The 27,319-nt window shown below is 34.2% G+C and overlaps 1 protein-coding gene across 1 annotated transcript in view; it reads left to right on the top strand.

The window, feature by feature from the left end:
• The window catches only part of Csmd3 (CUB and Sushi multiple domains 3), a 944,903-nt gene that overhangs the window by 848,753 nt on the left and 68,831 nt on the right, over positions 1-27,319 (top strand). Inside the window, exons 40-47 of the mRNA XM_075961035.1 lie at positions 673-742; positions 3,011-3,127; positions 4,540-4,749; positions 6,985-7,173; positions 7,819-7,996; positions 8,842-8,987; positions 22,740-22,820; positions 23,381-23,494. Coding sequence (XP_075817150.1) covers positions 673-742; positions 3,011-3,127; positions 4,540-4,749; positions 6,985-7,173; positions 7,819-7,996; positions 8,842-8,987; positions 22,740-22,820; positions 23,381-23,494 — 1,105 coding nt within the window. The remainder of the gene's footprint in view (positions 1-672; positions 743-3,010; positions 3,128-4,539; positions 4,750-6,984; positions 7,174-7,818; positions 7,997-8,841; positions 8,988-22,739; positions 22,821-23,380; positions 23,495-27,319) is intronic.

The following is a 27,319-nucleotide window of genomic DNA, read 5'->3' on the forward strand; positions in this document are numbered from 1 at the left end:
TTACATTCATCATGTATTTATTGATACTTGTTTTATGAATGTTGTTTTTTTCAGAACTCATGCAGGTGGTCTACTGATAATATCCATAAATTTTGCCAAAATTAATTTTTAAAAATTAAAGGAAATAATGATTTCACATTTTTAACAAGAAAAATTCTTAGAGAATAAATATTTAATTATATTTCTTAAATTATAATATTGTATCAATATTCTTAATCTCTTAAGTACCAAAAGGGTTTTAAAAATTTCATATTTTATTTTAAAATATGATTTCACATTTAAAGTTTTAGGATGATTTTATAAAATAAGTATGACAGTTTTTTATGTGTGTCATCATTCATATTTGACCAATGTGATGCAAAGTACTATTCACTGAGTTGTTCCAACTAGTTTGTTGACAGTAGACCTTCCTTGGATAGAGGAATATAAAAACCACAATTTTGTGCTTACATGATATACTGCTCTTTCTATAAAGACTTTAATTTTTTTTTAATTCAAATTTTATTCCTGGTATGTAAAATTACCTTTCTTAAGCAATTCTAAAGCTCACAGATATAAAATGACAATATCTCCATGTTTCTCCATGTAGACATTACATAAATCATTTAGAAAGCTACATCTCATTCAATCTTTGGTAAGTGTGTACTGAACCGCATTGTCTCATTTTTGTAGGGACATTCTCATATCACATGTATGCCTGGACCTGTAAGAAGATGGAATTATCCAATCCCCATTTGTTTAGGTAAATGAAAAGACTACAGAAATTTTATGTTTTCTCAAATTAAGAGATTCACTTAAAACCCATGTTCTAATTTGTTTTGATTTTTCTGTTTTTTAGGGAATGGTTACTTTGATATACATTATTTTCTTTTTTAATGTTAATATTTTGTAACTTTTAAGCTTAATTACACATCAATGGGTGAGTTAATATGGATATTAATAGAATACATTTGCTTTTATTCCTTTTTCATTTTCTTAATATGACATAAAAATGTTAAATACCTCAGAATAATAATTGAATATCCTATTGCTAACTATCAAGCAAAGTAAAATAAAGAACCAAACAAAAAAGCACTATATAGTGGCAATACTTTAAATAAAATTAAAGTACAAAATGTAAACTTCAGTGCATATGCTGAAATTATATGAAATCACATGGGATACTTATCAGACTTTAATATACAACATTAGTGTATTCAAATGTCAGTTCAATGCATAATAGCTTTGAAAAGTCTTATTCTTTGAGTTTCTGTTTGTCACCTGTTAAAGGAGATAGCAATGCTTGCCTCGCAGGTTAATTTTGAGAATAATGGGTAGAATGTGTTTAAAGTGTTCAGCTCCGCACGTGACTCACATTATGGACTTAGTGGTAGCCATTGCAATGGAATACAAGTAAAGTTTTCAAAATAGTTATGCACTGCTTTAAAAATATAATAAGCATGATGGTTTACAGACTAGCAAGAAATTAATCATATATATAAGGTAAAATAATTCACAGTGTTATGCTATTGTCACCATATAGACATAGAAATACTTGAGCTAAGGAAAACAACCCATGAATTAAAAATTTTATTTTTAATTTTATTTTGAAGGCTGTTTTTCTTTTTGTAGTTTTCTTTTTACTGTTTTATATTTTACATAATATATTTGGGCTCTAAATGACATAAAATTAAAGTATTTTAAATGAAATATTGGCCAAAATTAGAAAGTCAATGAACAATGTTTTGTTAATTTTCTTGTTATTCTGGTAAAATTTAAGGGAGAGAAGGTTTATTTAGTTTACAGCTTCTGGAGCAACAGTCTACCATGGTGGGAAAGTCAAAACAGAAGCATGAGACATCTGTTCATCTTCCATCACAGTCCAGAAGCCAAGATGCTCAGTTAACTTTTCACCATAGTGTTAAAAATTGAATAGATTTAATGGCCAATGAACTAACGAACCATTAAATGGAAGAAAACCATTTTAGAACTTAATTGTGATATACTTTTGATAGAAGAGTTTATAGCATGTTGACTGTATACATACATATGTATAGAGATTGATAGAGAAAAGACTATATATGTTGGAGTATACATGTCAGACTAATCACTAAACATCACACATAGATAAAACCTCTTATGGATTATTGTTTATGAAATACAATACAAATTTGAATATGTACTGGTTGAAAAATCTTAAATAGAAATTATAAGTAGTTAGGTAATAACCATGAAATTTGATTTCTTATACAACAAATGACAGTCTTGTACTTATATGTCTTCTAAGAAGGTGTGATAAGTCTGTTCATTGACAGTAGGAATGACTTCTAAAATGAAAATATTCTTTAATATACAATAAATAATTGTATCTACCCTATGTACAAAATTAAATTAGCAACATGCAATTTAATAATGTTCCACTAGATTATCAATAGTGGTACAACACAAGATAAACTTCTTTGTTGTACCTGATTAAACTTTCAAATACATGTGTCTTTCACTGTTGTTTATATTTCTTTCTTTATTTGTCTTGATTCTTTTAGGATAAAATGAAGCCAATAATTTTCTTAATGTTCTTTATTGAGCTTTCTTACAAACAGAAGAAAGAAGGTTTTATATGGTTCTGACAACTATAGCTGTTGGCTTTCTTTTAGTATAAATTGCTTCATCTTTTGAATGAATCAAAACAGCAGTCGATGTACTTAAGAAAGAAATATAAGCTGTCTGCCAGCTTTCCAGCACTAGAAGGAACATGTCCTTTTTCTTGTGTATTCAATGCGTGAGAACTGTTACCTGCTGAACAATCATTGACTTCAGCTGCCCTTTGTTTTTCCTGAGTGATTATGCCTTTTGTTCTAGAATAGTGATTTAACAATTAACGAGCATTTGCTAGAATTGGGACTATGTTTAATTTTTATCAAATTGTATTATCTTAGATGCTTTTTGAAGACTCAAAATAAATTCAATACCATATTAGTATAGAAATATATCCCATAATGCTTTGTTACATAAGAATTCTGTTCTTTTACAGCTCAGTGTGGTGGTTCCATGTCAGATTTCAGTGGTGTGATCCTCAGTCCTGGTTTTCCTGGAAACTATCCGAGCAGCTTAGATTGCACATGGACAATAAAGCTGCCCATCGGCTTTGGTATATATAAGAATATGAAAGAAGTTTTGTTCTTTATTAATGCATCCTTAATGCATTATATGTCCACAAGTTAAAGTTTCATTCATGAGTATATTAAATTATGTTTATTGGATAATATAATTTTAGTAATTTTTGATTTGACAAAATATATTTTACTTGAATTATTAGAATAAGTAAATCTACATGGTATTTTTTGGCTCTTAATTTTTAATTTATACACAAATACATATATGAAACATTTTGCTTCAGTTACGAATACATTGTGGAATGGGAAGGTTAGTCGAGTTCAGGTGTGTTTGTCATTAATTGTAAGGCTTTCTTTATTTGTTTTATAGAGAGCAATAGCAGCTGCAATTTTAATTTCTTAGCACTTTTAAGAACATAATATCATATTATGGCATTCAGTCACCATGTTGAAAAACGAACTTCCCAAAATTTCTTTTGACTGATATTGGCATATTTAAATGTAGCATATCCCAATCTCTTCCCCTGGCTTTTAGGGAACACACTCTACTCTCTGCTGACATAAATTACCCACTCAGGATTCTTACTGAAATCATATGTCCTGTGTCTTCCCATTCTCCAAAATCATCTGGGGTCTGTGTTGCTAAAGTGAATTCCTTTCTTTTTCACAAACAACATTTGTCTGTGTATATACACAGCAAATTTTTTTTAGCAATTCACTAAAAAATAGATTGATTCCACTTCTTGATTTTTGTGAATAACACTACAATATCTATTGATGTACAGCTAACCTTTTAACATATAGATGTTATTTCATTTGTATTGTTTCCAGAGTGAGGATGGCTATATAAATATGCTGAGTATTTTTGTGCAAATAGTCTGCGTTGGGAACATGTACTGAGGATAAGGCTAACATAAAGTTCATGTGACATTATTTTTGTAAATCATTTCCTAATATTATAAGCAAGTAGTATACAGATAAAGTTTTGTTTCTTGAAGTTATTGAATTTATCACACTATCTTTGCAAGTAAGTCCAAATTTACATTTACAAAGTAGTATTGCAAACCTAACATTTGAATTTAGTGTTTATTAAGTCTGAAAAGCCTAGGATGAGCATGTACTCACTGAAGAATCTTGGCAAAGCTAAGACATTGGGGTTTACAGCAAAACAGAGTTCCGATCTCTTGTTTATCTTTATGGCTGTCTTATGTAGCCTCAGCTGGCATCGTACTCGCTATACAGCCTAGGGAGCCTTGTACTCCTACTCCTGCACCCTGTCCCTCCCATGTGTTACAAGCATGTGTCACCATGGACAGATCTTTGAATATACCTTCTGAAATAAATGCAAACATATCTAAGCACATGGATGCAAATTTGTGTGTCTGTTCCTGTTTATACATGTGTGCAATAATTCCAAATAACATTGCGTTTGCTCTTCCTTCCTTAGGTGTTCATCTCCAGTTTGTAAATTTTTCTACAGAAACCATACATGATTACTTGGAAGTACGGAGCGGATCCTCAGAAACTAGTACTGTCATTGGCCGACTCAGTGGTCCTCAAATACCATCTTCCCTGTTTAGCACAACCCACGAAACTAGCTTGTATTTTCACAGTGACTATTCACAGAACAAACAGGGATTTCATATTGTGTATCAAGGTAAGATGTTTGATAAAACATGAAAGGTAGTTCAGTGGTAGCAGCGTGGGTGAGCTTGTTCAAAGTCCTGTGTAGTATGGAGGCCACTTGTTCATTCCTGGCTGCCCAGATTTGAAATAATCACTCAGAATCTATATTATTTGCAAAACTATTTGACCAATAGCTTAAGCATATTGCTAGCTAGCTCTTACAACTAGAACTAACCCATTTCCATTACTTTATATTTTACCACTAGGGTCATGGCCTACTGGCAAGGTTCCAAGTGACATCTTGTATCTTTGCCCTCTGGTGACTACATTCATCATTTGACTTCATCTACTCTATCTATATATATATCTCCTTCAGCCTGGCTATATTCTGTTAAGCCATTGGGCGAAAGCAGCTTCTTTATGCATTAACCAATAAAAGCAACACATATACAGAAGGACTTCCTACATCAGTCCTAAATAACTTCTTAGGAGTTCTTTAACTTAATATAAGCATGTTGTAGTCATATTAGGAGATAAAGGAAGCTAAACTAAGCAAGCTTCAATTAGGAAGATTAAAAAAATCATTCACTCTCCTCATGCAATTTTTTTTTCTGAGAACATAGAAAATCATAGGAAAAAGTTTTAATTTGTCTAAGACATAATTAAATTGAGCAAGACAAAATAATTAAAAAGTGAAAGCGTGACAGTGAAGATAAATTTGTACTTTTATATGAAAGTAAATTGAAAGTTATTTTTTACCTTATATTATACATAAACTTATTCATAGGTAGAATGTCAGAGTTTTATTATAGTGCCGTAAGAATATAAGGCAAATATACTAAGGGCCATATATTACATTAGGTCCATGTTCAAGAAAATATTGATGGTTTTGAACAAGATTTATAGTTGAGCTGGATTAAAATCCTTAGTCTCCTTGTTCAAGATAGAGTGTAGATCTCCATTTCCTCAGTAGCATAACATTGTTATATGTAGTATATTCCAGAAACTTAAGATGAATTTCATTGAAAAAAAATTATTGTGAAATATACACCATTATGTATATCACGGATGATTACTCAAGATATTGACTTATTTTATTATTTCTGATATTATAAATCTAAACACTATTAGATTGATATTAAATTAAAACTTAAAATGATAATTTACACAAAATAGTTGTAATGACTGAGTTGGATAGATAGAAATGTGAAAATTATGCAACTTCTCTGCCTAATTTTTAAAGGATGTCATGAATGTTATATTTTTGGAGTTATCTCTTAAATATAGAGATCTTTGAATTGCTTATTGACTTACCTTAGATGCCTATATCCATAACAGCAGTTCACTATCTCCATGAAATATCAACTAGCTTTAATCTTCAAGAAATATATAAAATATTTTAAAATAACAGAAAATTTATTTTCTTCTGTGCTACTAGACAACTCAAAACATGTGTGTGGTAAACTCTAGATAAAGAATTGAATATTTATTTATGTGTATGAGCATTTTGCTTGCATCCCATATATGTACCAAAAGAGTAGCTGATATAGACAACAAGCCTGTTGAAATCCCTGGATGTTATATTATTGATGGATGCCATCTTATCACTGAACACTATTAATGATAAAGTTTCAAATAGTTTTAATAATACAGTTCATAAGCACAAGATGTATCAAATCCTGCTTACAAAGTACCCACTGTATGAAAGGAGATGGGAAAGGCCCTTCAGTCAAAAACAAGCAAAAGGGCAAGAGGAAAAACAAAGGAACAAATATATTTCAGCACTAAACAGCTCACACTAATCAAAATATACAGTTCAGCATAGAAACTTCAGAGAAAATATTTTAAAATTCAAAAGAATAAGAATTAGGCTCACATGTATGTAGTTATTCTATTCTATGTACAAGTAGCACAACCAGGAAGCAATTACATTCTATTTAGGGAATCATAATATGTTTGATTAAAATTGTGGCTGTAAGAAAAGTTTGTATCTCTATTCATGTTCATAATTTAGATAAATTGCACCAGCGGGTAAGGCAGTGATGCATTTTTATGAATTATCATCTTAAATATGAAAATTATAGGTATGAGAAGAAATTCTCATTACACTGTCTCTGAAAGCCTTTTCCATAGTTCTAATTAGTATTTATATAATAACTAACCATGAGCAATACCCTATTGATTGCAAAGTTACAAATAGTACCCACTTGTGGTCTTTGGAATTCAGAAAAGATAAGTGCCTTTCTTTCTCATTTTTATTTTCTAGCCTATCAGTTGCAAAGCTGTCCTGATCCTCGCCCATTTCGAAATGGGTTTGTCATTGGAAATGATTTCACTGTGGGCCAGACCATTTCATTTGAATGTTTCCCAGGATACACACTAATCGGCAACTCAGCTCTCACGTGTCTTCATGGCGTCAGTCGGAACTGGAACCATCCACTTCCAAGGTGTGAAGGTATGCTTTGAAACAAAAGTTATCTTCTAGATGATGAAATTTCTTAGCAGTACTTTTGGTTACATTCTTATTTGCTTAGTCTCTAAAGCATGATTGCATAGTTTTGCCATTAGTTAGGGGATTTCTAATAACAGAAAAATGATAAACAAAAAACAATTGAATATATATTATATTAAGAACAGCAATATTAATATGTCAGTGGGAGTAGCAACAAAAGTTATTAATTTTTCAGTCAATTTAGAACTTATTTAGTGTATTTGGAAAGGAAAGGAAGCTTTATTTTTAACATCAGTATGGTAAACAAAGAATCAAGATACAGCTATTTAATTTGAGCTCCTATTCTATAAAATTAATGTGGAAAATAAAAGAAATGCAATATGTATACCCATATTATGTATGCATAATATGAGAGAAAAGTTGTATTGCATTAATGCACAGTATTTTAAGTGGTTAATGAGCCTTGTGATCACCAAAGACAGCAGATGAATCTCAGACCTCATTTAGACAAATTCTTAAGAAATGACTCCTTTGTGTACATTCTCATGAACTAAGATAATGCAGACGTCCTATAACTGTTGATGGCTGTACCATTTATCTAACACAAGTTTGTTACAAAAAGAAATGTTCATGGATGCTTTTCCATAGCTCTTTGCGGTGGGAATATAACTGCAATGAATGGTACCATTTATTCTCCTGGTTATCCTGATGAGTATCCAAACTTCCAAGACTGCTTTTGGCTTGTAAGAGTCCCCCCGGGGAATGGAATCTACATCAATTTTACTGTTCTTCAAACAGAACCCATCTATGACTTCATTACTGTGTGGTAAGCCAGTAATGTTCCTTTTGCTTGATTAAATTATGAATGCAATTAGGTCAAGATGAAAATAAATCACAATTTTTTATTACAAACTACCATCTGACATTTGAAACAGCATGCTAACTGAGGGAGGCAGTATGCCTTTTTTTTTCTTTTTTGCAGAAAGAGACAAACATGATAAACAGATTTTAGAATACTGTCCTATAAAATAGCAGAAGCCTTATGAGTGAAAAAAGAATTGACATCATTATTAGAAAATGTGTGAGGCAGGCAATTGCCATAATATGTTTAAGGAAGTCCTCTATTCATAAAATCTGGTGAAATCTATTGTCCTCTCTTTAGATCATAAATGTATTATATGGTCATTAAATTCTTGTAATAATTTATTAAACAGTAATGTAATTATACTATTGTTGTATCATTTGAAGTTACTTTATCAAAAGTATAAAGAAATCTTTGGGTAAATCACAGACAGACAGAAATGCTGCATGAATTGTAGGAGTGCTAATTTGAACAGTCTAGGACACTCAATTGTGGTCAAAGAAAGTAACAGAAGACACCACAAGCATTAAGAGATGCCCAGTGCTGTTTAAAAACTGAAGTTCATTTATTGATTATAGTAAATATGGGCACATTTTATTTGGGTAAATTTGTCGTTTTTACATTTCATATTTCAGTCCATTATTACTTGAGCAGGTGTATGGCTTACCAACATCCATGTTTTTTAGTTCAAGGATTGTTTTGCTTTGCTCTTAACGTAAGGCCATGTGATTATAATTTCTTCATTAAAATTTATTCAAAATCTAGAGAACATCAGTGTCATTCTCTCCTTCCCAACTTTTGTCTACTAGGGATGGTCCCGACCAAAATTCACCCCAGATCGGACAGTTTAGCGGCAATACTGCACTGGAATCAGTATACAGCACTTCCAATCAAATTCTAATCAAATTCCACAGTGACTTCACGACAAGTGGCTTTTTTGTGCTCAGTTATCATGGTTGGTATCATCTCAGTGTTTCGACTGCATTTGTACCATTTAAATTGTCCTGAAAAATTGAATGCAATATATATTTATATAATGGTTGAAAATATATTAAAATCAGACACGTTAGTCATCAGTGTAACTTATGCATTTCAAACACATTTACTGGCAAACCGTGACCTCCTCTAAGTACTTAGGGACATTAATGTGTGAGCAAATGAATACAGGAAATAAATCAGCCAGTAATTACCCAGCGGAAAATAATCATTTTGCATGGAAACCAATAAAAGAGAACCAGCTGTTCATATTTTACTGCTTGTAATTTGGAAACAGCAATAGATTCTCTGTACGAAAATGTTTAATCTAGTCAACCTGCTGTGAATTTTTCTAAAATTAGCATCTAATATCTTTATGCTCTGGATCACATTACTCATCCATTTATACTCTTGTTTTGAAACTGTATCTGCGCAAGAATCCTATACTTTTAGATTATGATTCCAAATCATTAAGTTCATAGCTTTCACCCCTGAGAAATTACTTATGGAGTCTCAGTTTTATTTGGCGATACACAATTGTTCTGAGTACTATCTTCAGAGCATTCACTTTTTGAAAAGTTATCATATTTTTCATAGAAATCTCCATTTTTATTTGTATATTTCAGATTAATTGTATTCATTGCAAATAACAAATCTTTATTTATAGTAATTGAATATTTTTATGAGCTATGACCATGGTCTTACAAAAACATGGTTTTTCCAAAATATCATTGCAATAATCTAAAATATTTCATAGGACCTATAATCGACTAAATTAAATGTGTAAAAGTTTTATGAAAAAGAGACAATGAACAGCACTTTGCCCATTATATCAATATACAGTTTAATTTGTCATAGTTTAATGCAAAGTAGTGAAATATTTGACACTTAAGGTTTGTGCTATGAAGAATCCAAATATATCAAATGTGATTGCATTTCAGACACTAAAATCACACTGACTGGAGAAACTGAGAAGTGACTACATGATTCCTGAGCTGTTTAGCTGAACATTTGTATTCCCGTTGGATGACATATAACTAGTTTTCCCATCGTGACCCTGAACATAGGGCTGCATGTTCACTGCAGTTTAGTTACTTAGAAGGTGGGATGTTCTCCAGATACATCTGTAGGCTGCTCTTTTGGTTGCTTTACTAAAGCAGCCATTGATGCTGGGAACATATAGACATAATCTGTCACTCAAATAATATGTACTTTATTTGCTAGATAACTAAAACTGAGGAACCACCAAGGGTGAAAATGAAATAATTAATTGGTAAATGAATCATATTGTGCACACTTACTCTTTTGGTAAATTGCTATGAATGTATTTATCATTTTACAATTATTCCTGAATATGAAGGGAGTCTTTCTTAATAGACTGTCACTGTGCATAAGACAACCCTGTGGAGACTCCAAAATTCTTATAAAATTGAAGGCACTGTCCAAGGGAAGATATTGCCAAATGAACAGATATCAAGCATGCAAGTACGTGGGAAGCACAGGAATGTCAAAATGTGTGTATGTGAATGAGCATAGTATACAAATGTGGATTTACATAGACATGCACATATTCAGGAATAATTGCAATTTGTCTAAGCAAAGCAAAATTTCATTTACTAGTATTTGAATAAGTAAAAATTAAGCCAGTGATTAAGTAAGTAGATGTCTTGTCAAAAGCACATGCTATATTTTAATATTTTTGCGCTAATATATTCATCACCATGTCTGCTATTTTTTGTCTTACTGTCTTCTCTAGTCAAAGATCATCATCACATAGCTTTTATTAAACAGAATTGGGTTTATTGGCTTGCTATAATCAGTGAGACAATGCACAGTGATAGATGCTATGGCATCTCAAAATCCACTGTAGGGAGATGGATGACATGTTTTGAGCTGTGTGAGACGGTTTGGTGGAAAGATTCAAAGAAGCATCGTTCTTTTCTGGATTAGGTGCTGTCCAAGCGTTAGAGCAGTTTTATGATTTATCTTAGCACATCTTTTATTTCCCTTGATAGAGGAAAGGTCTATGTATATGTAATTGGTTTGGGTATAATATTCCATTCTATGAGCTGATGTTGAACATTCTTGCTCTAATATTAAGGCCTAAACAGTATTCTAGTTTCATAATTTTTATTACAGCAAGGTCTTGTTTACATCTTGCTCCAATAAGGTAAAATAATTACCTTATCTGGTGTTCATTCTTAGCAAAGCTGTTTATATTCAGTAGAAGACAGTTCCTGTCAGATATGCCAGCTCCAAGCAGCAGATATCCGCTTTTTTCTTTAAGTGCTGAATATTCACAGTGGGTTGAAGTAAGAGCTAATGATAGGTCTGGTATGTTACTGCAAAAGTCCCACAGGCTGTGGCGATGCATGAATAGAGAACAGAAACTGAGGCCGGCAAAGAGGAAGCTATCGCTGCTAATGCTCTCTGCTATCTGCTAATGGGCAAGGAACTCAACCATAAAGAACAGCGGTCTTTGTTCCAGACTTTAATGGACTCAGTGCCGTGTCACAGTACATTCAATTAGCCATGTGCTTGGGACAAGGTCTATTCTTGCATCAGACACTGGAATTTTCTTGTGATGATTCTGAAGACCCCTGATACCTTTGTTCCCAGAGCTTTCTGTGACTACTTCTCCAGGAAAGCAATTAAAGCTGTTTTCTGCTAATCTACCTCAGGATACAGGTTCTCCTCTTCTTAAAGCCAAGGAGTAGTATTTGCTTCCCTTTCTGACAGTCTGACTCATCTAGACACAAAGTAGACACACTCATCTCAAACATTAATTGTACAAAAGTGACTTTTCAAGTGACTTTAGCACAACAAAAGCACTCTGTGATTCATGTTAAATCGTTAGCAGGTTTTCTCCAAATGCGAAGTGTGTATGTAGGTATATGCATATGGATATTTCTATTTTTCATTTTTACAATTTGGGAAGCATTTCTTTCTTTCTTTCTTAGCTTTTTGAGACAAAGCTTTAGCTTTGGAGCTTGTCCTGGAACTAGCTCTTGTTGACCAGCCTGGCCCTCAAACTCACAGAGATCCACCTGCCTCTGCCTCCCAAGTGCTCGGCTTAAAGGAGTGTGACACCATCTCTGAGCTAGCATTTTTTAAAAGAACTTTTACTACACTTTCAAGTGAAATTGTTTAATATTAGATGACTTTAAAAACAATACCGCTAAAAATTGCAAAACCTAAAACATAATTACCAACACCTCCCTGATCCCCACCGCAGAACTTTCTTATATCTACAGACAGTCATACTTGACCTAATATGAGTCAGCACTGCACTAACCCAGGGCTTAGTGTTTATAATGAAGTGAGAACATTATTTTTATCATCTATAAGGAATAGTATGCCCTTACTTAGCAAAAAGGTTATGTACTTGTGCTTTTTTGGTTTGGAGAAAAAAAAATATGGCAATTTGCCTGGGTCCTGTTTTTCTCTTTGTAACAGCCTCTAATAGCTTGCTTGAATAGACATAGATAAATGTAGCATTCTTTTTTGGAATTGGGTTGGATGGTGCACTGCAAAGAAAATAGGAAATTAAAAATAACCGAAAAAAATATGGCCAGAATCAAATTCTAAAGCAATTGTAAGAAGTGAATTCATTGGGCCAGAAAACAGATATCCACGCACATCCAAACATGGCACTTACTTAAATAATAGCTATCGTCTTAGATCCTGGAACACAGAATACAATACCACGATGTTGTTGTTAAAGAGCAAAATGATGCTTCAAAGCCGAATGACATGCTAAACAAATTGCTTCCTTTGAGAAGAATGGAGATTGAGATCAATTGTGGATTTGAAAGCTGTAAAGAGTTAGTCTATGCATCTTTTCTCTTAGTAGTCGTAACTGGGAAAGTTTCTAAGTAGAGAACTCCATGAAAAGTGTGGAGGAAAGTATGTGCATAGACTATTTAAAATTTAGCTGACATTGATACTGCGTGGGTCAGCCGTGACTGAATGTATTGATTTGTCTACCACTTTCACTGTTACAGGTCAACTTCTGTCTCCCACACAGACCCAAATACAGAGACTTAAGGTTGTTTTCAGTTTAGAAATAAGTTTTAACCCATGTTAAACTAGTGATATTTTTGCTAGACCTTATTATCTTCTTCAGAAGTAATTACAGCACACATATAAAGCATGAAATTATGTTAGTTTGATGGTAAATAATATTTTCTATGCAATTAAAATGACAATTAAAAATAATTAAATCATTTTCTCCTTTACTTCATCCTTCTGACTTCTCCCATGTCCCCTCCTTCCAATTCCTCCTATACTCTATTCTCTCTCAAATCATAATGTGTGTGTGTGTGTGTGTGTGTGTGTGTGTGTGTGTGTGTGTGTGTGTATGCTAAGTACTGCCTGCATAAATGTGATGTGATTTCATGGCACACCAGTTGGTAGTTGATAATAATTGAAGGCTGATCCCTGGGGAGAATAAATTCTCCCAATCTTAGCAGTCACTAATTGTGTGTAGTTCTTTGTGTTGAGGGTGGGGCTCCATGTGCTTCCTTCATTCCAGTTCAGCATGTTTATTGGTACTGTAATTGTCTAGATCTTGTTCAGGCAGGGATGTTGAGATAGCATGAGTAGCTTCCTTATAATATGTAGGAGACACTATCTCACAAAAGACTTCCTGGTCCTCTGGCTCTTAAATTTTTATGCCTCGTCTTCTGTATATTTCCTTGAGCCCTTGAGTGGGAAGACATCCTATTTAGGTCTGAGAGTTCCCAAGTCTTTCACTCTGTACATAATCCAGTTGTGAAGCTCTGTCTGTTAATTCCCACCTACTGCAAGAGGAAGCCTTTCTGGTGATGGATGCACAAGGTACTGGGTATAAGAGACTGTTTTGACGAGGCTTTTATATTTCTATGCTTTTTTTAGCAGAGCAATAGAATTTGGTTTTTCCCAGGTCCATGGCCTGTCTATGCCTCATATTGGCCATCTGAGTATTATCAGGTATTGGTTCTATCTTACAGAGTGATCCTAAAGTCCAACCAGAGGATAGTTTATGACTCCTACAACATCTGTAATCTATCACACCAGAATATATTGCAGGCAAATAACCATGTAAGTTACAGGGTTTATAGCTATTTTTTCGTTACTTTCTTGTCTGTTAGGAAGCAGAGTAACTTCCAGTACTGTGAAAACAAGTCAATAGGGCTAACATCTCTGTGTAGGCAGCAGCTTGACTACTAAATGCTCAGAGAAATATGTAAGTTTTTCTTTAGTAATTAAACTTTAAAATCAATTTATGGAGAGTAACCAACAGTCTCTGTTATAGCCTGGGATGTTTGGTTGTTTCCATGGAACCCCATATGAACTCTTAGTAAAATATTTCTCAGACATTTCTATTTATTATTTTGAATATAGCCCATTATTAATTGTTATGTATGCTTTCCTGGCTCTTTTCTTGTTGTTGGTGGTTTTCTTTATGTATCCTGTATCTTAGTTTTCTGTCAGTTATGTATTGGCAAAGATTGTTTCCTACTCATGGACTTCCTTCACATGATTGATTGCTTCTTTAGCTGGACTCTGGAGAAATTGTGGCTCTCAGAGGATCTCAGAAATTTAACATCTGTTCATGAAAATAATTTTGAGCAATTTCTTGCAGCACTGAACTAGTAGTTTTAGGACCAGAGAATACACTTTTGTTATGCTCTGCTATAAGATGTTTCTGCAATACACATTCTAGTATAATATAAATCCTTGTACAACAGCAAAGAATCCCAGCAGCTTTAAAGCTTAATTCTCCCTGTAGAGCCAGAGTGACTCTATTGCTCTGTCATTGGAAGATGGGTACATTTTCAGTGTTTATGAGGAAGAGTAGCTAATATGGAATTTGCAGGTTGAACAACTGAAGAATTATTTCAATAGTCATACTGATGTTAACATTTTCTGGATAAGGTATATAGGTTCAATGTCTCTCTCCATTCTAAGTCTTTAAAGAATTTTAAATTCAGTTTTAGAACCATTTTAAAAGTGAGAAAATCAAGACACAGATTTTCTTTTCAAATTTTAATTAAATTTATTTATATTTTGAAAATTTCATACTTGTTTCCAGAGTATTTTTTTTCATCCATCTTCTCTTTCCTCCCTCCAATTTCCTGGGCTCCATACCTTCCAGTTTTAGGTCCTCTTTTGGTTTTTTATGAACCCAATCATGGGTACTCATATGTGCATGGATATTGAGTCATGGACTATCCATAAACATTTTATGACTAGTCACCAACATGGAAACTGACTCTCTTTGTGCTCACAGTCATCAAGTATCAACCATTTAGCAAGTGGTGATTGGGCCCCAAGATGCTCTCCTTTGGCATCCTAGAATTTTTAACTAGCTTGGTATTAAGGGTGTGCACATTTAATCCTCTCTCTTTTTCTTTAAGTTACATTGACCCCAGACACTCAACAAGTATTTATTTATTTATTTTTAATATTTATTTATTTAGTATGTATACAATGTTCTGTCTGTGTGGATGCCTGCAGGCCAGAAGAGGGCACCACACCTCATTACAGATGGTTGTAAGCCACCATGTGGTTGCTGGGAATAGAACTCAGGACCTTTGGAAGAGGAGGCAATGCTTTTAACCACTGAGCCATCACTCCAGCCCTCAGCAAGTATTTATTAGTTATTGAATGTTTTGTATTCCATGTCAATTAAATTCCTCAAAGGCAAAGGTTATTAGTTTTACTAAAAGTCTCTCTTTACTTCAAACTGTATTGAGTGTATAAAAGTAGATTTCATATTATGAAAGTTGCCAGAGGGAGAATGTAGATGTGGAACCGAGAGTGGCTTATGTCACCTTGATAGAATATGATACATGAAGAGACCTTCTCTATTTAAGACAAATTATAAGAGAAAGCACAGCAAGTTAAATGATAGCAATCTAGAAGTACTGTTATTTGGAACACAAAGTGTAGATGCTTTGTTAATGATACTAACATGGCAACTTTTTCAGAATTTTATGACTGTGTAATAGAGGAGTCTGTGGCAGGAGCTAGGCTGTTGGTATGTTCACTTTTTGCTGGCTTCCTTTGATCTGCGGGACTAGTTCTGTGGTTCTTGAGATCCAAATGTTCTTAAAAACTGTTTGTTTGTAAGGAAAAATATATGCTTGTTCCTAGTTTGGAAAAAAGCCTTTACGAGTCCATTTCTAGTTGTAGTTATTGTTATTGCTATTGTAGAGAATTGAGGTTAAACTTTAGAGTTTTATTTAGTCTCAAATTAAAATAATTTTAGTTCTCAAATATGGCCCACACACTATTTTTTTTTTAATTTTCTCTAGCGCAGTTCTGTTTTTTCTCTTTCTGCTCACAGAACTTCTACACACAATCATCTTGATTTCTTTTCATTGTCTCTTTATGTTGTCTTTTCTGGGAGGTTTATTCTTCCCTATGTTCTCCTTCCTCCAAACATAAGCACGCACACGCACACACACACACACACAACACACACGACACACCACCACTACTATCATTACCACCATCACTCAGACCTCTTGCTTCAATTAGTCAAATTCTACTGGTTTGTTGTTGGACTCACATCTTTCTCTTTCACTATCAACGTGCATATGAGAAGTAGTAAAAGTACCCCTTTCAGGTGCAATTCTCATATCACCCCACATGACACACAGTAGGAACCCAGTACTAACTTACTTGATGAACAACCTAATGAACCTCGATAAGTTCGGTAAAAGTAAAGATTTGCCAAATACTCCCATATATATTATCAATGAAGCAAGAACTAATAAAGGAAAGACAAAGGATGGACAAAGACAAGATTGCGAAACACTTACTGCTCAATTGAAGGTGACAAAATTTGGGCTGAGCTTCCCTCAGTGAAGATGGAGATAAAGCATTGTATGTCAAATAAATAGCTTCTTGGGGGATTCATAGGGAATAAAACAGATCTCAAAAATGGGACCAGAGAAAGTAAAACTAATCAACATGCCCAATCTCAGACTGTAAACTCAGTCTGCAGCCCATGCCATCCAGTGTGTATTCATTGTAATCAATAATAAGGGGATGAGAGGGGATGAGGAGAATCACTTCGACTCTTGTTCGTTTTTCTGCAATTGTAGAAGGAAATGTGTCTTAGTGTGAACAGACTAATTCATTCTTTCCTTTTGTGTGTGGAACTGTGTGGGGTGCATAAATGCATGCTAGTCAATATGTATGTGCCAGAGAGAGAGAGAGAGAGAGAGAGAGAGAGAGAGAGAGAGAGAGAGAGAGAGAGAGAGAGAGAGTAAGGGATAGAAGGGGAGAAATTTGAATGTGTGTGTGTGTGAGTATGTATGTAAAAGCTCAAAGTTGAGGTTTGGTGTCTTTCTCAATCTCTTCCCCACATTATTGCTTAGGCAATGTCCGTGAATGCATCCCCAAACCCACAATTCTAGCTAACTAATTCCAGATCACTTATTTCAGATAACTAGCTGACAAACTTATATCTAGGTTCTGGGGGGTCAGAGCTCTAGTCCTCATGGTTGAGGAACAATGACTTTGAACGCTGTCTAGATAATTTATCAACAGTTTAATGGCATGTAAGACAGACACAAAGCATAAACAGTACATCGAATTCCTGTTTAATATTATTTGCCATTAGTTTCATAGGATTTGTGGAATAGCAATAATACCAACAGGAACTAGGGACTATAAAGCAACAGATAGTTGTTCCCCCCCTCCTCATTATTTCACTGAATCTTGTCCTAAGTTGATGCTGCCTTAGAACTTGTGATCTTTTCATTTCAGTCTCACAAGTGATTCTGTTGTAAGGGTACAGGTGTGTGGACACCACTTGACTAGAAATTTATAGTGAAGTCTAGATTTCTGACTCCTTTATTTTTCTTTCTGTCCCTCACCTGTTCCTTTTCCTTCCCTTCCCTTCACATCTCTCCCCTTCCATTCTCCCCTTTCTATCTTTCCCTCCCTCCTTTCCTTTCTCTCTCCTTCTTTCCCTTTTCTTTCCTCCCTCCTTCCTTTCTTTCCACCCTTATTTTCTTCCTAAAGACAAGCATATTTTGTATATTTTTTGAGATTATTTTATATTACAACATTCCTTCCTTCTCTTTCCTCTTTACAAACACTTCTATATACTCCTCTTCACTTTCCTTCAAATTAAGTCTACCTTTTCAAAATTCATATCACATATACATATGAATTTGTGCATATATATATATATATATTCCCAACTATAACCTTTTGAGTTGATGTAATTAAATTTAATGATATAGCAAAGCAAGTCTCTGAAGAAGGAAGAGGACTCAGACTTGAGCTACAGTGTTCAAACTGTTCCTCGCCTTCCCTGAAGGCTGTGTGAGGCCCTTTCTTGTCTCCTACCTTCTGGGTATCAGCCAGTAATCACTGCATTGTTTTCTCAGCTTTCGTGTGAATCACTACAGTTTCTTCCTGACTAATCATTGCCATGCCTCTCTTTCTCATTATTTCTTTTTATACGGATATGAGTCATCTAATTAAAACCTCACACTAATTCAGTATCGGTGGAACTTAACTCGTATCTGCAGTAACTCCACTTCACACCACAATCTGAGATTCTGAGAAAGACGCTATTATTAAAGGACACTAATTCATCCTGGCATAGCAGGTATGAAATAGTGTTTTTCTACTCTGAGATACTGTTAGCGAAAACTTCAAATTCTAGGATTATGGTAAGTAGCAGACATTCAGAAACCGATGAAAAATACTTTGTAAACTTCTTATTACTTGCTAATATTTTTGTATTCTGCTTCAATGTCAAAGGAGAAACAGATAAAGGTGATTTCTTCTAGGTTTCCCAACTTCTTTTTTCTTTTTCTTTCTTTGTTAAAATTTATTAGATTTTTAAAAATACCAATCCAAGTTTCAACTCCCTCCCCTCCTCCCATTCTCTCCACATACCCTCCCACCCCACCCCCATCCAATCCTCAGAGAGGATAAGGCACCTTTCTTTGTGGAAGGTTCAAGGCCTTCCCTACTATATCTAGGCTGAGCAAGGTATACATCCAAAGAGAATAGGATCCCAAAAAGCCAGTACATGCAGTAGGGATAAATGCTGGTGTCACTGCTAGTGGCCCCTCAGTCTGCCCCAGCAATTCAACTGTCAACCACATTCAGAGGTTCCTTGTTCCTTTCCAGTCTGGCTGGAGTTGGTGAGCTCCTATTAGCTCATGTAAACTGTTTCAGTGGGTGAACCCATAATGTTCTTGACCTCTTTTCTCATATTCTCATTCCTTCCACTCTTCACTTGGACTTTGGGAGCTCAGTCCAGTGCTCTGATGTGGGTCTCTGCCTTTGTTTCCATCAATTGTTGGATGAAGGTTCTATGGTGATATTTAAGATATTCATCAGTCTGACTACAGGGCAAGTCAAGGCCCCCTTTCCTCTATTGCCTAGGGTCTTAGCTGGGATCATCTTTGTGCATTCCTGGGAATTTATCTAGATCCAGGTTTCAGCTAACCCTATAATGACTCCCTCAATCAAGATATCTCTTTCCTTGCTCTCATCTCTGTCCTTTCTCCATCATGACTATCCCATTCCTTCAAGTTCTCTGTGACCCTCCATATCTCCTCTTTTCTTCTCCTTCTACCCTCCCTTCCTCCCCCACCCCCATGCTCCCAATTTTATCAGGTGATCTTCTCTGCATTTAATTTTCAGGTGGATCTCTATATGTTTTTCTTTGGGTTCACCTTATTACTTAGCTTCTCTAGTATCATGAACTCTAGGCTCAAGGTCCTTTGTTTATAGGTAATATCCAGTTATGAGTGAGTACATCCCATGTTCATCTTTTTGGGTCTGGGTTACCTCACTCAGGATAGTGTTTTTTAATTCCATCCATTTGCATACAAAATTCAAGTTGTCATAGTTTTTCCCCCCCGCTGAGGAATACTCTAATGTGTAAAAGTGTCACATTTTCTTTATCCATTCTTTAGTTGAGGGGCATCTAGGTTGTTTCCAGGTTCGGGCTGTTACAAATAATGCTGTTATGAACATAGTCGAACAAATGCTTTTGTAGTATGATTGAGGATATTTTGGGTATATGCCCAAGAATGGTATTGCTGGATCCTGGGGTAGGTTGATTTCCAATTTTCTGAGAAACCACTATACTGATTTCCAAAGTGCTTGTACAAGTTTGCATTCCTACCAGCAATGGATGCCTTTTTATTTGGAACTCTACAGTCTATAACCAAATTGCTTTCCAGGCAGATCCTACTTAGATTCCACCTATGACACTTTCTAACCCACAGTCGCTTCCATTATATACTCTTTTTTTAAATTCTAAATATTGGAGATATTTAGAAAAGAATACTTGTTTGTTCTGAAGCTCTCTGCATCTTCAGAAACGCCCAACCTGCCACCCATTTAGCTCATATTTGTGGAATTTTAGACATAGTGATGGCAATTACCAGGTAAAAAACAGTTTTACAATTTTTTTTGCCTCAGGTGAGTTCACCTGGAGTCTTAAACTATGAGCAATTAGGCAAATGTATGCGTAATACTTAATTTCAAAACCAGGCACAAACATGTTTGCTATACATAAAATATGATTTATTGACTTAATGTTTGTACTGTAAAGGACAAAGCCACCAAGGATCATAAGAGACATGATTAGCTTGTTGTTGTAGATTTGGAAATTAAAGCATGAAGTTAAAAAACAAATGAAGCCAAAGGAATTAGTGAAATTACCAAGATGGAGAGAGAAAAACTTGTTTCAAAAGATGTTTTTTCAGGAGGCAGAGGCAGGTGGACCTCTGTGAGTTTGAGCCTAGTCTAGTGTATAAAACAATTTCCAGGTTATCCAGGACTGTTTTTATACAGAGGAAACTGTCTCAAAATCAAGAAAACAAACAAAACCAACAACAAATAAATTTATTTTGGGCGTCACATCTATAAATCAGGGAAAAGTATTATTATTTTTATTAAAGTGGTAAGAACATTGTACTGGAGACCCTATGTGGCCACATTGTGATTCCTTAGCTTCGTGGGTTGTGTCCTATGAAATTGATGGTAACTGGAAACAGAACAGAGCAAAGCAGACTTTAGCTCAAAGCATCCCTTTGGAGTTGTGGAAATAGCATGGCCCTCATCAATAGTAATTCACAACATCTGGTCTATTGCACACTAAAACTGAGTAAGGTAGCTAATTTTCTGCATGTTCCATAAATGACAGAAACCGTGTGTAATGTGCTATACTTCCTCAAAACAATGAATAATTCATTTTTATGACACCTATGGCAAAATAAGCTTCATGTAGACGTGCACTTTGCTACATTTTCTGAGTTGATCTTTTTCTGCATTACATTCAAATAAATTTTCCTAAGAATAGACCATAAGTGTTTTTCTGTGTACTCTTCCATTATTTGTCCCTCTATATTTTTAAATCTCTTCATTATTTTCTTACAGTTATTTTAAAATTTCTCTTTTTGTCCTTACTAACCTGGATATTGGCTAGCCAATTAACCTTTTATAAAATGGATCTTGGTAAGATGACAGCGATGATTCAGTAAGAATTCATCACTAAAGTTTATGTGCAAGGTTTTTTCCTCCTGAATCTGTAATGTCCTTTAGGTGTTGTAACCCTTTGGAAATGGGAAAATATTACTTGTTTTCAGCAATTATTTCAATAATTTCCTCTTGCATATGTTCATCGGTTTTCCAGCAATACTCTTGCAAAGGTGAGATATTGAAGATGTAGTCTGTGAAATAAGAGGACATTTACATGCTCTCACTATTCATATACATTGACATATTGTATAAATCAGTATGTTTTTATGTCACGTTCCCTTCATATACCCGCCTTTTTACTTTTAGTAGCAAAATTTATCATGTGAAAAAAAAGCACACACATTCGTTTGCTTCAAGTACAAACCAATGAAGAACAAATTAGCATGTCTGCAAAACTTCACAGAGAAAATAAGATTTTAATAAAATAATAAAGTATTATTGATTTTAGGTATCATTTTGAGTTAGTTTCCATGAGGCTTAGATTCAGAGACATTTTTGACAGTTTTTAAATGGTACCCAATACCAATTTTAACTAGGAATATGACTTTTAAAGGTGACAAGACACTATATTTTACACACATGTATCCCACATGTTCAATAATGTCCCAGGATGAGTTAATATTTGAAAGTTAGATAAAGTAGGTTCACACAGAGCTTGATCACACACAATAGCTATGTGATTTGTGTACATTTTTGCCTCCTTTTATTAGTTTTCTATTTGGTCAAATGGAAATCATTACAGAGCTAGTTACACAGATACAAGATAAAATTTTGTGAAGGTCAATTAGGATACTAATAGCTTGGTACTTATAATATTGCCTAAAAAGGCCTACAAACTGAGCTCTTATCTGATGTCAGTCAGTTCCTTAAGTGCAAGGAATTCGATGATGAACCTTGAGAGCTGAAAATACTGATCAAATAAAGACACCAATACATGTTTCTAAAATGTGATCACTCTAAGAAATAGAAAGAAAAAGAAATAATAAGGTGTTACAAATCATGTAACATGAATGAAGGGGCAGAAATACAGTGTATGACATAAACTATTCTCACAATTAAAAAACGAGTTGTTTTCTCCCTTGGTTGTAGTCTTGTTTTTAAATGAGTAATTGAAAGTTAATGAATAAAAGTATATTTCATTCTTTCAAAACCTTGTATAATTTTTGATACATGGAGTTTTCTCCAAAAAGGAATAAACAAGTATTGTGTATTTTTATAGCCTACCAACTAAGAGTGTGTCAGCCTCCACCACCTGTACCTAATGCAGAAATTTTGACAGAAGATGATGAATTTGAAATAGGTAAAGTATCTAAAATTACTTTTAAAGAGTACACTCAAAGCAGAACTATTTTTCTTAAAAGAAAAATCTAAGCACAAGTACAGCAGCTTGTGGGTTGAAAGGATTTGTTGCGATTGTGAAGGAGGTAAAACCATCTAAAGAAGAATAGAAACAGTGAAAGCTGTTTGTCAAGGGCATATTAGAACTGTGTTGTGAGCTTGAAGAAATGCCATGCTTGGATCCCTTAGTAATAAGCAATAGTATGGCAATCTTCTTTAATTGGACCACTTTGGAAGGATCATACTTATAGGAAGCAAAGGAGTTCCTTACCACAATTGCTTTTATGTAGCTAGTGTCTCTCATCAAGAATACATGAGAAACTTACTCCTGCCTTCATTTAAGGTAGATCCATGCTACCAGGCCTTTTTGTTCAATGTTTAAGAGTCAACCCTGCTTATAATTGATAGGCTTTTTTAAATTGATTAAAAATAAATAAATGAAAATAATTCTGGTCCTAAAATAAAAACATCATTCAGCTACACATTGTAGCTTGTCTGAAAGCCCCGTTTTTCTGTTAACAGGTGATATTATCAGATATCAGTGTCTTCCAGGATTTACACTGGTTGGCAATGCAATTCTGACATGCAGATTGGGAGAGCGGCTTCAGATGGATGGGGCACCTCCAGTTTGTCAAGGTATGGGTGTTTTGCAGTTTTTTGCTTATTTACTTTTTTTTTTGAGACAAGTTCTTGCCCTATAGCCCAGGATGGCCTAAAGACTTGAGTTTCACCTGCATCTGCATCCTGAGTGCTGGGATTTCACATGGTACGACTTTTAACTTGTGGTTATTAACTCCTTAAACCTTTCTTTTATGCTTATGGCAGAAAAGACAAAATTTCACAGAGACGGGCGGTGGTGGTGCACACCTTTAATTCCCGCACTCGGGAGGCAGAGGCAGGTGGATCTCTATGAGTTCGAGGCCAGCCTGTCTACAAGAGCTAGTTCCAGGACAGGAACCAAAAGCCACAGAGAAACCCTGTCTCAAAAATCCAAAAAAAAAGAAAAAAAAATTTCACAGAAAATGTGTCATTTCAGTATTGAATACTCGCCTGATAATATGATTTTGAGGTATATAATTCTTACGGAGTATTTTTAATTCAATGATTTCTCAGTTGTGCTAATTAAAAAGATGTTTCATTCTTCTGAGATCTAATTATTTTAATTAGTCTGAAGTCAGTTCTTCCTATGCAAAGTGTTTTTTCTCTACAGGTATGATTAAGGGTAGAAAAAAAGGAGAAAACCAAACCAAAACAAAACAAGTACCAAATAAACATTTCCTTTTATTAGGAAAAAAATATTCTAATCACTAGCTTTATAATCCTTTAGTTACTACATGTTAAGAATGAGAAGATTTTGATTCCACAGACAGAAATACACACCAAAGCAAAACAAAACAAAAGTCAACCAACCTTTTATGGGCTTTGCTATATAAGCATTGCAATGTAAGAACATGACAGTCCCCCAAGTGACAGTCGAGGAGGCTATAGAATAATGAGAAGTAACTACTTGTGGGTCAGATACAGTTTGATGGAGGCATGTTACTCTGATTTTCAAATATGAAATGAAAGTTGGATATTTTGTCGGAGAAAAAAATTAGGGGAAGGATGGTCTACTGTCCATTGAACATTCAGAGAGACATAAAAGAACTGGACGGGGATCTAAAGGAATTTACTGTCTTACCAAGACAGCTAAGGAAGGAATTTGAAAGACTAATATAATTAAGATGTTCAAACATTATTTATGATTGATTTGTGCTGGTCATAAATTTAACTCATTGTAACTGATTATAAATGGTTGCTAATTTGAAGAAAATTAAGCTATTTTATTATGCCACAATAGGGTTTCTTGGCTTACATTCTATATTGGAACTTTTTCTGACATGGAATTTGCTCCCTGAGGAGTATCATAATTGTTACTATAATATTCAAAACAGAAACAATGAGTCCATTGTGATTCATATTTATAATGTTGACACATTTAAGACTGATGCAGGAGGATTACCCACAGTTTATAAGCTAACCTGGGCTAAATATAGTTCAGTCTGAACTACAAAGTAAGACATTCCCTCAAAAAACAGCAAAACATTGTTTATTACTCTATCATGCTATATGTAGGAATTAGTATTTGATCTTCTACCTTGGAATCCTTATGAAATGATGAAGGTTATTTAGAGGAGTGTCTTAATGTAGCAGAAAAAAAGGCAGTGAAGAACTTGTTACATTGTGAGAATGTCTTAAGGTCTCAGTCAAGGCTTCCAGAACCTATTGAGTTTGAGTATTCATTCTGTAGTCTGTAACTTGTATCAGAAAAGAAGGTGTCATGCATGCAACTCTTTCCTCCATGGAAGAATTTTCTGTAGCCATTTAGGATTATATATATATGCATATTCAGGAACAGATACAAACAAATGGAAAAGTTAGGGTTTCTTCCTTTCAGGAGATAGTGCATGGAGAAATATTCCAATAGGCATAAAAGATGCGAGAAGTCAGAGCCGTGACATGACTGCTTTCTTAGGTCAACATATGTAAGCTAACTTCTAGACTTTTGGATATAGAGTTTCTATGTTTGGATCAAAAATTCTTTTTTTGTTTTTTTTGTTTTTTGTGACAGGGTTTCTCTGTGGCTTTGGAGCCTGTCCTGGAACTAGCTCTGTAGACCAGGCTGGTCTCGAACTCACAGAGATCCGCCTGCCTCTGCCTCCCGAGGGCTGGGATTAAAGGCATACGCCACCACCTCCCGGCTTGGATCAAAAATTCTTAAATGAACCGCGCGGTGGTGGCACACGCCTTTAATCCCAGCACTTGGGAGGCAAAGGCAGGCGGATCTTTGTGAGTTCAAGGCCAGCCTGGTCTACAAGAGCTAGATCCAGGACAGGAACCGAAAAGCTACGGAGAAACCCTGTCTCGAAAAATCCAAAAAAAAAAAAAAAAATCTTAAATGAAATTAAACAAACTAATCTCAACAACCTTTGTGTTTCACAGTCCAGCTTTTTCATGTTTTCGATGTCTCAGTTCTAAAACCAGAATTTTCTTTAGATTACTATAAATCTTATTCTGCCTCCTGTAGAAAATGCAAAGCAAATTCAATAACTAGTCACAGACACTTGAGAGGGTCAATAAAAATTAATTATTAATTAATTATTGTTTAGAATAAATCTATGGACTTTCTTTATGAAAGCATTAGTTGACAATGTATTTCAGACTTACCAGTTTTGTTTAAGTTAAATTTAACAAACTTAGCAAAATACTCATTCCTTTTAAATTTTCTAGAACACATCTACTATACCATTTTCAGTCAATTTATAAATTATTTGATATTTTCATTTTTTTCTTAAAGAAGCAACATTACTTTCATGTTCAACTCTAGCTACAACATAGAATTAACAATAGGATGTTTATCACTATACTTTATAGTTAATTTTACAGATCTGAAAATTTGTTCTGGTCCATTTTCTTTTCAAATATTCCAAGTTTTCCACAGAGAGAGTAGCTTTACATGCATACAATTCACTGTTATTTATTTTTATTCTTGTACTTTTTAAAAATATTAAATTGTCCAAAATATTAAACTGCACTTCATAAATTATGAATATGCTAATCATTTATGTATTTTAGTAAATTCTACCTGGTATTTTTGCTGTTTTAAAGTAGAATTATTAAAACAAATTATTAAGATCAGGACCTAATTATTTTGATGGCTTACCTTCTAATACCAAAACTGTAAAATGTATGCACACTAGTTGAATTAGGAAATGGTCTGTGGTTTATGACCAATCTATTAAAATTTTAAAAATTTTGTGTTCCATTGTTCTCTTGATAGTTAAGTGTCCTACTTAAAACACTGAAGTAGTGTATAGTCTTAAGTTAAAAACATTTAACTGTTATATACTGGGTGGTTTATTATAGTAATGTTGTTCATTTTAATAGAACATTTTAGTTTATACTAGCTCTAATCCTGTTTGTTATGTATGGATTTATTTATGCACAATATGATACATAGTGAACAACACTATACTGAAAACCCTATGATCTACTATTTATTTTTAAATGATGTCTTTGGAGTACTTAAGGCCTAATAATTACATTATTCTCTATTTTAAAACCAATATTAAAGTAGATATCTTGACTATTTGTTCGAATATACAAATTATATGAACCCGAGACTAAAATTCATTGACTATGGGTAGGGGTAGGAGAACATAAATACATTGCTTTGTCATTTTAAGAATGTACTATTTTGAAGAAGCAATATGACTGGAGAATTTGTGTTTTAGCCAGCATCTAGGAGCTAACGTCAGGAGCTACAGGATACCTGGTGACTGGGAACCATATAACGTCCTTATGGCTAATCACTTTCCTGAGACCAGAAAGAAATTTTCATGAAATAAGCCTTGAGACAGTGGTATTTTGTTATTGGACCATGTACCCTAGAGGGTTGAAAGTTTAGAATGAGAAGAAATT

The sequence above is a fragment of the Microtus pennsylvanicus genome, chromosome 2 (assembly GCF_037038515.1).
Source record: "Microtus pennsylvanicus isolate mMicPen1 chromosome 2, mMicPen1.hap1, whole genome shotgun sequence".
NCBI classification, from domain to species: domain Eukaryota; kingdom Metazoa; phylum Chordata; class Mammalia; order Rodentia; family Cricetidae; genus Microtus; species Microtus pennsylvanicus.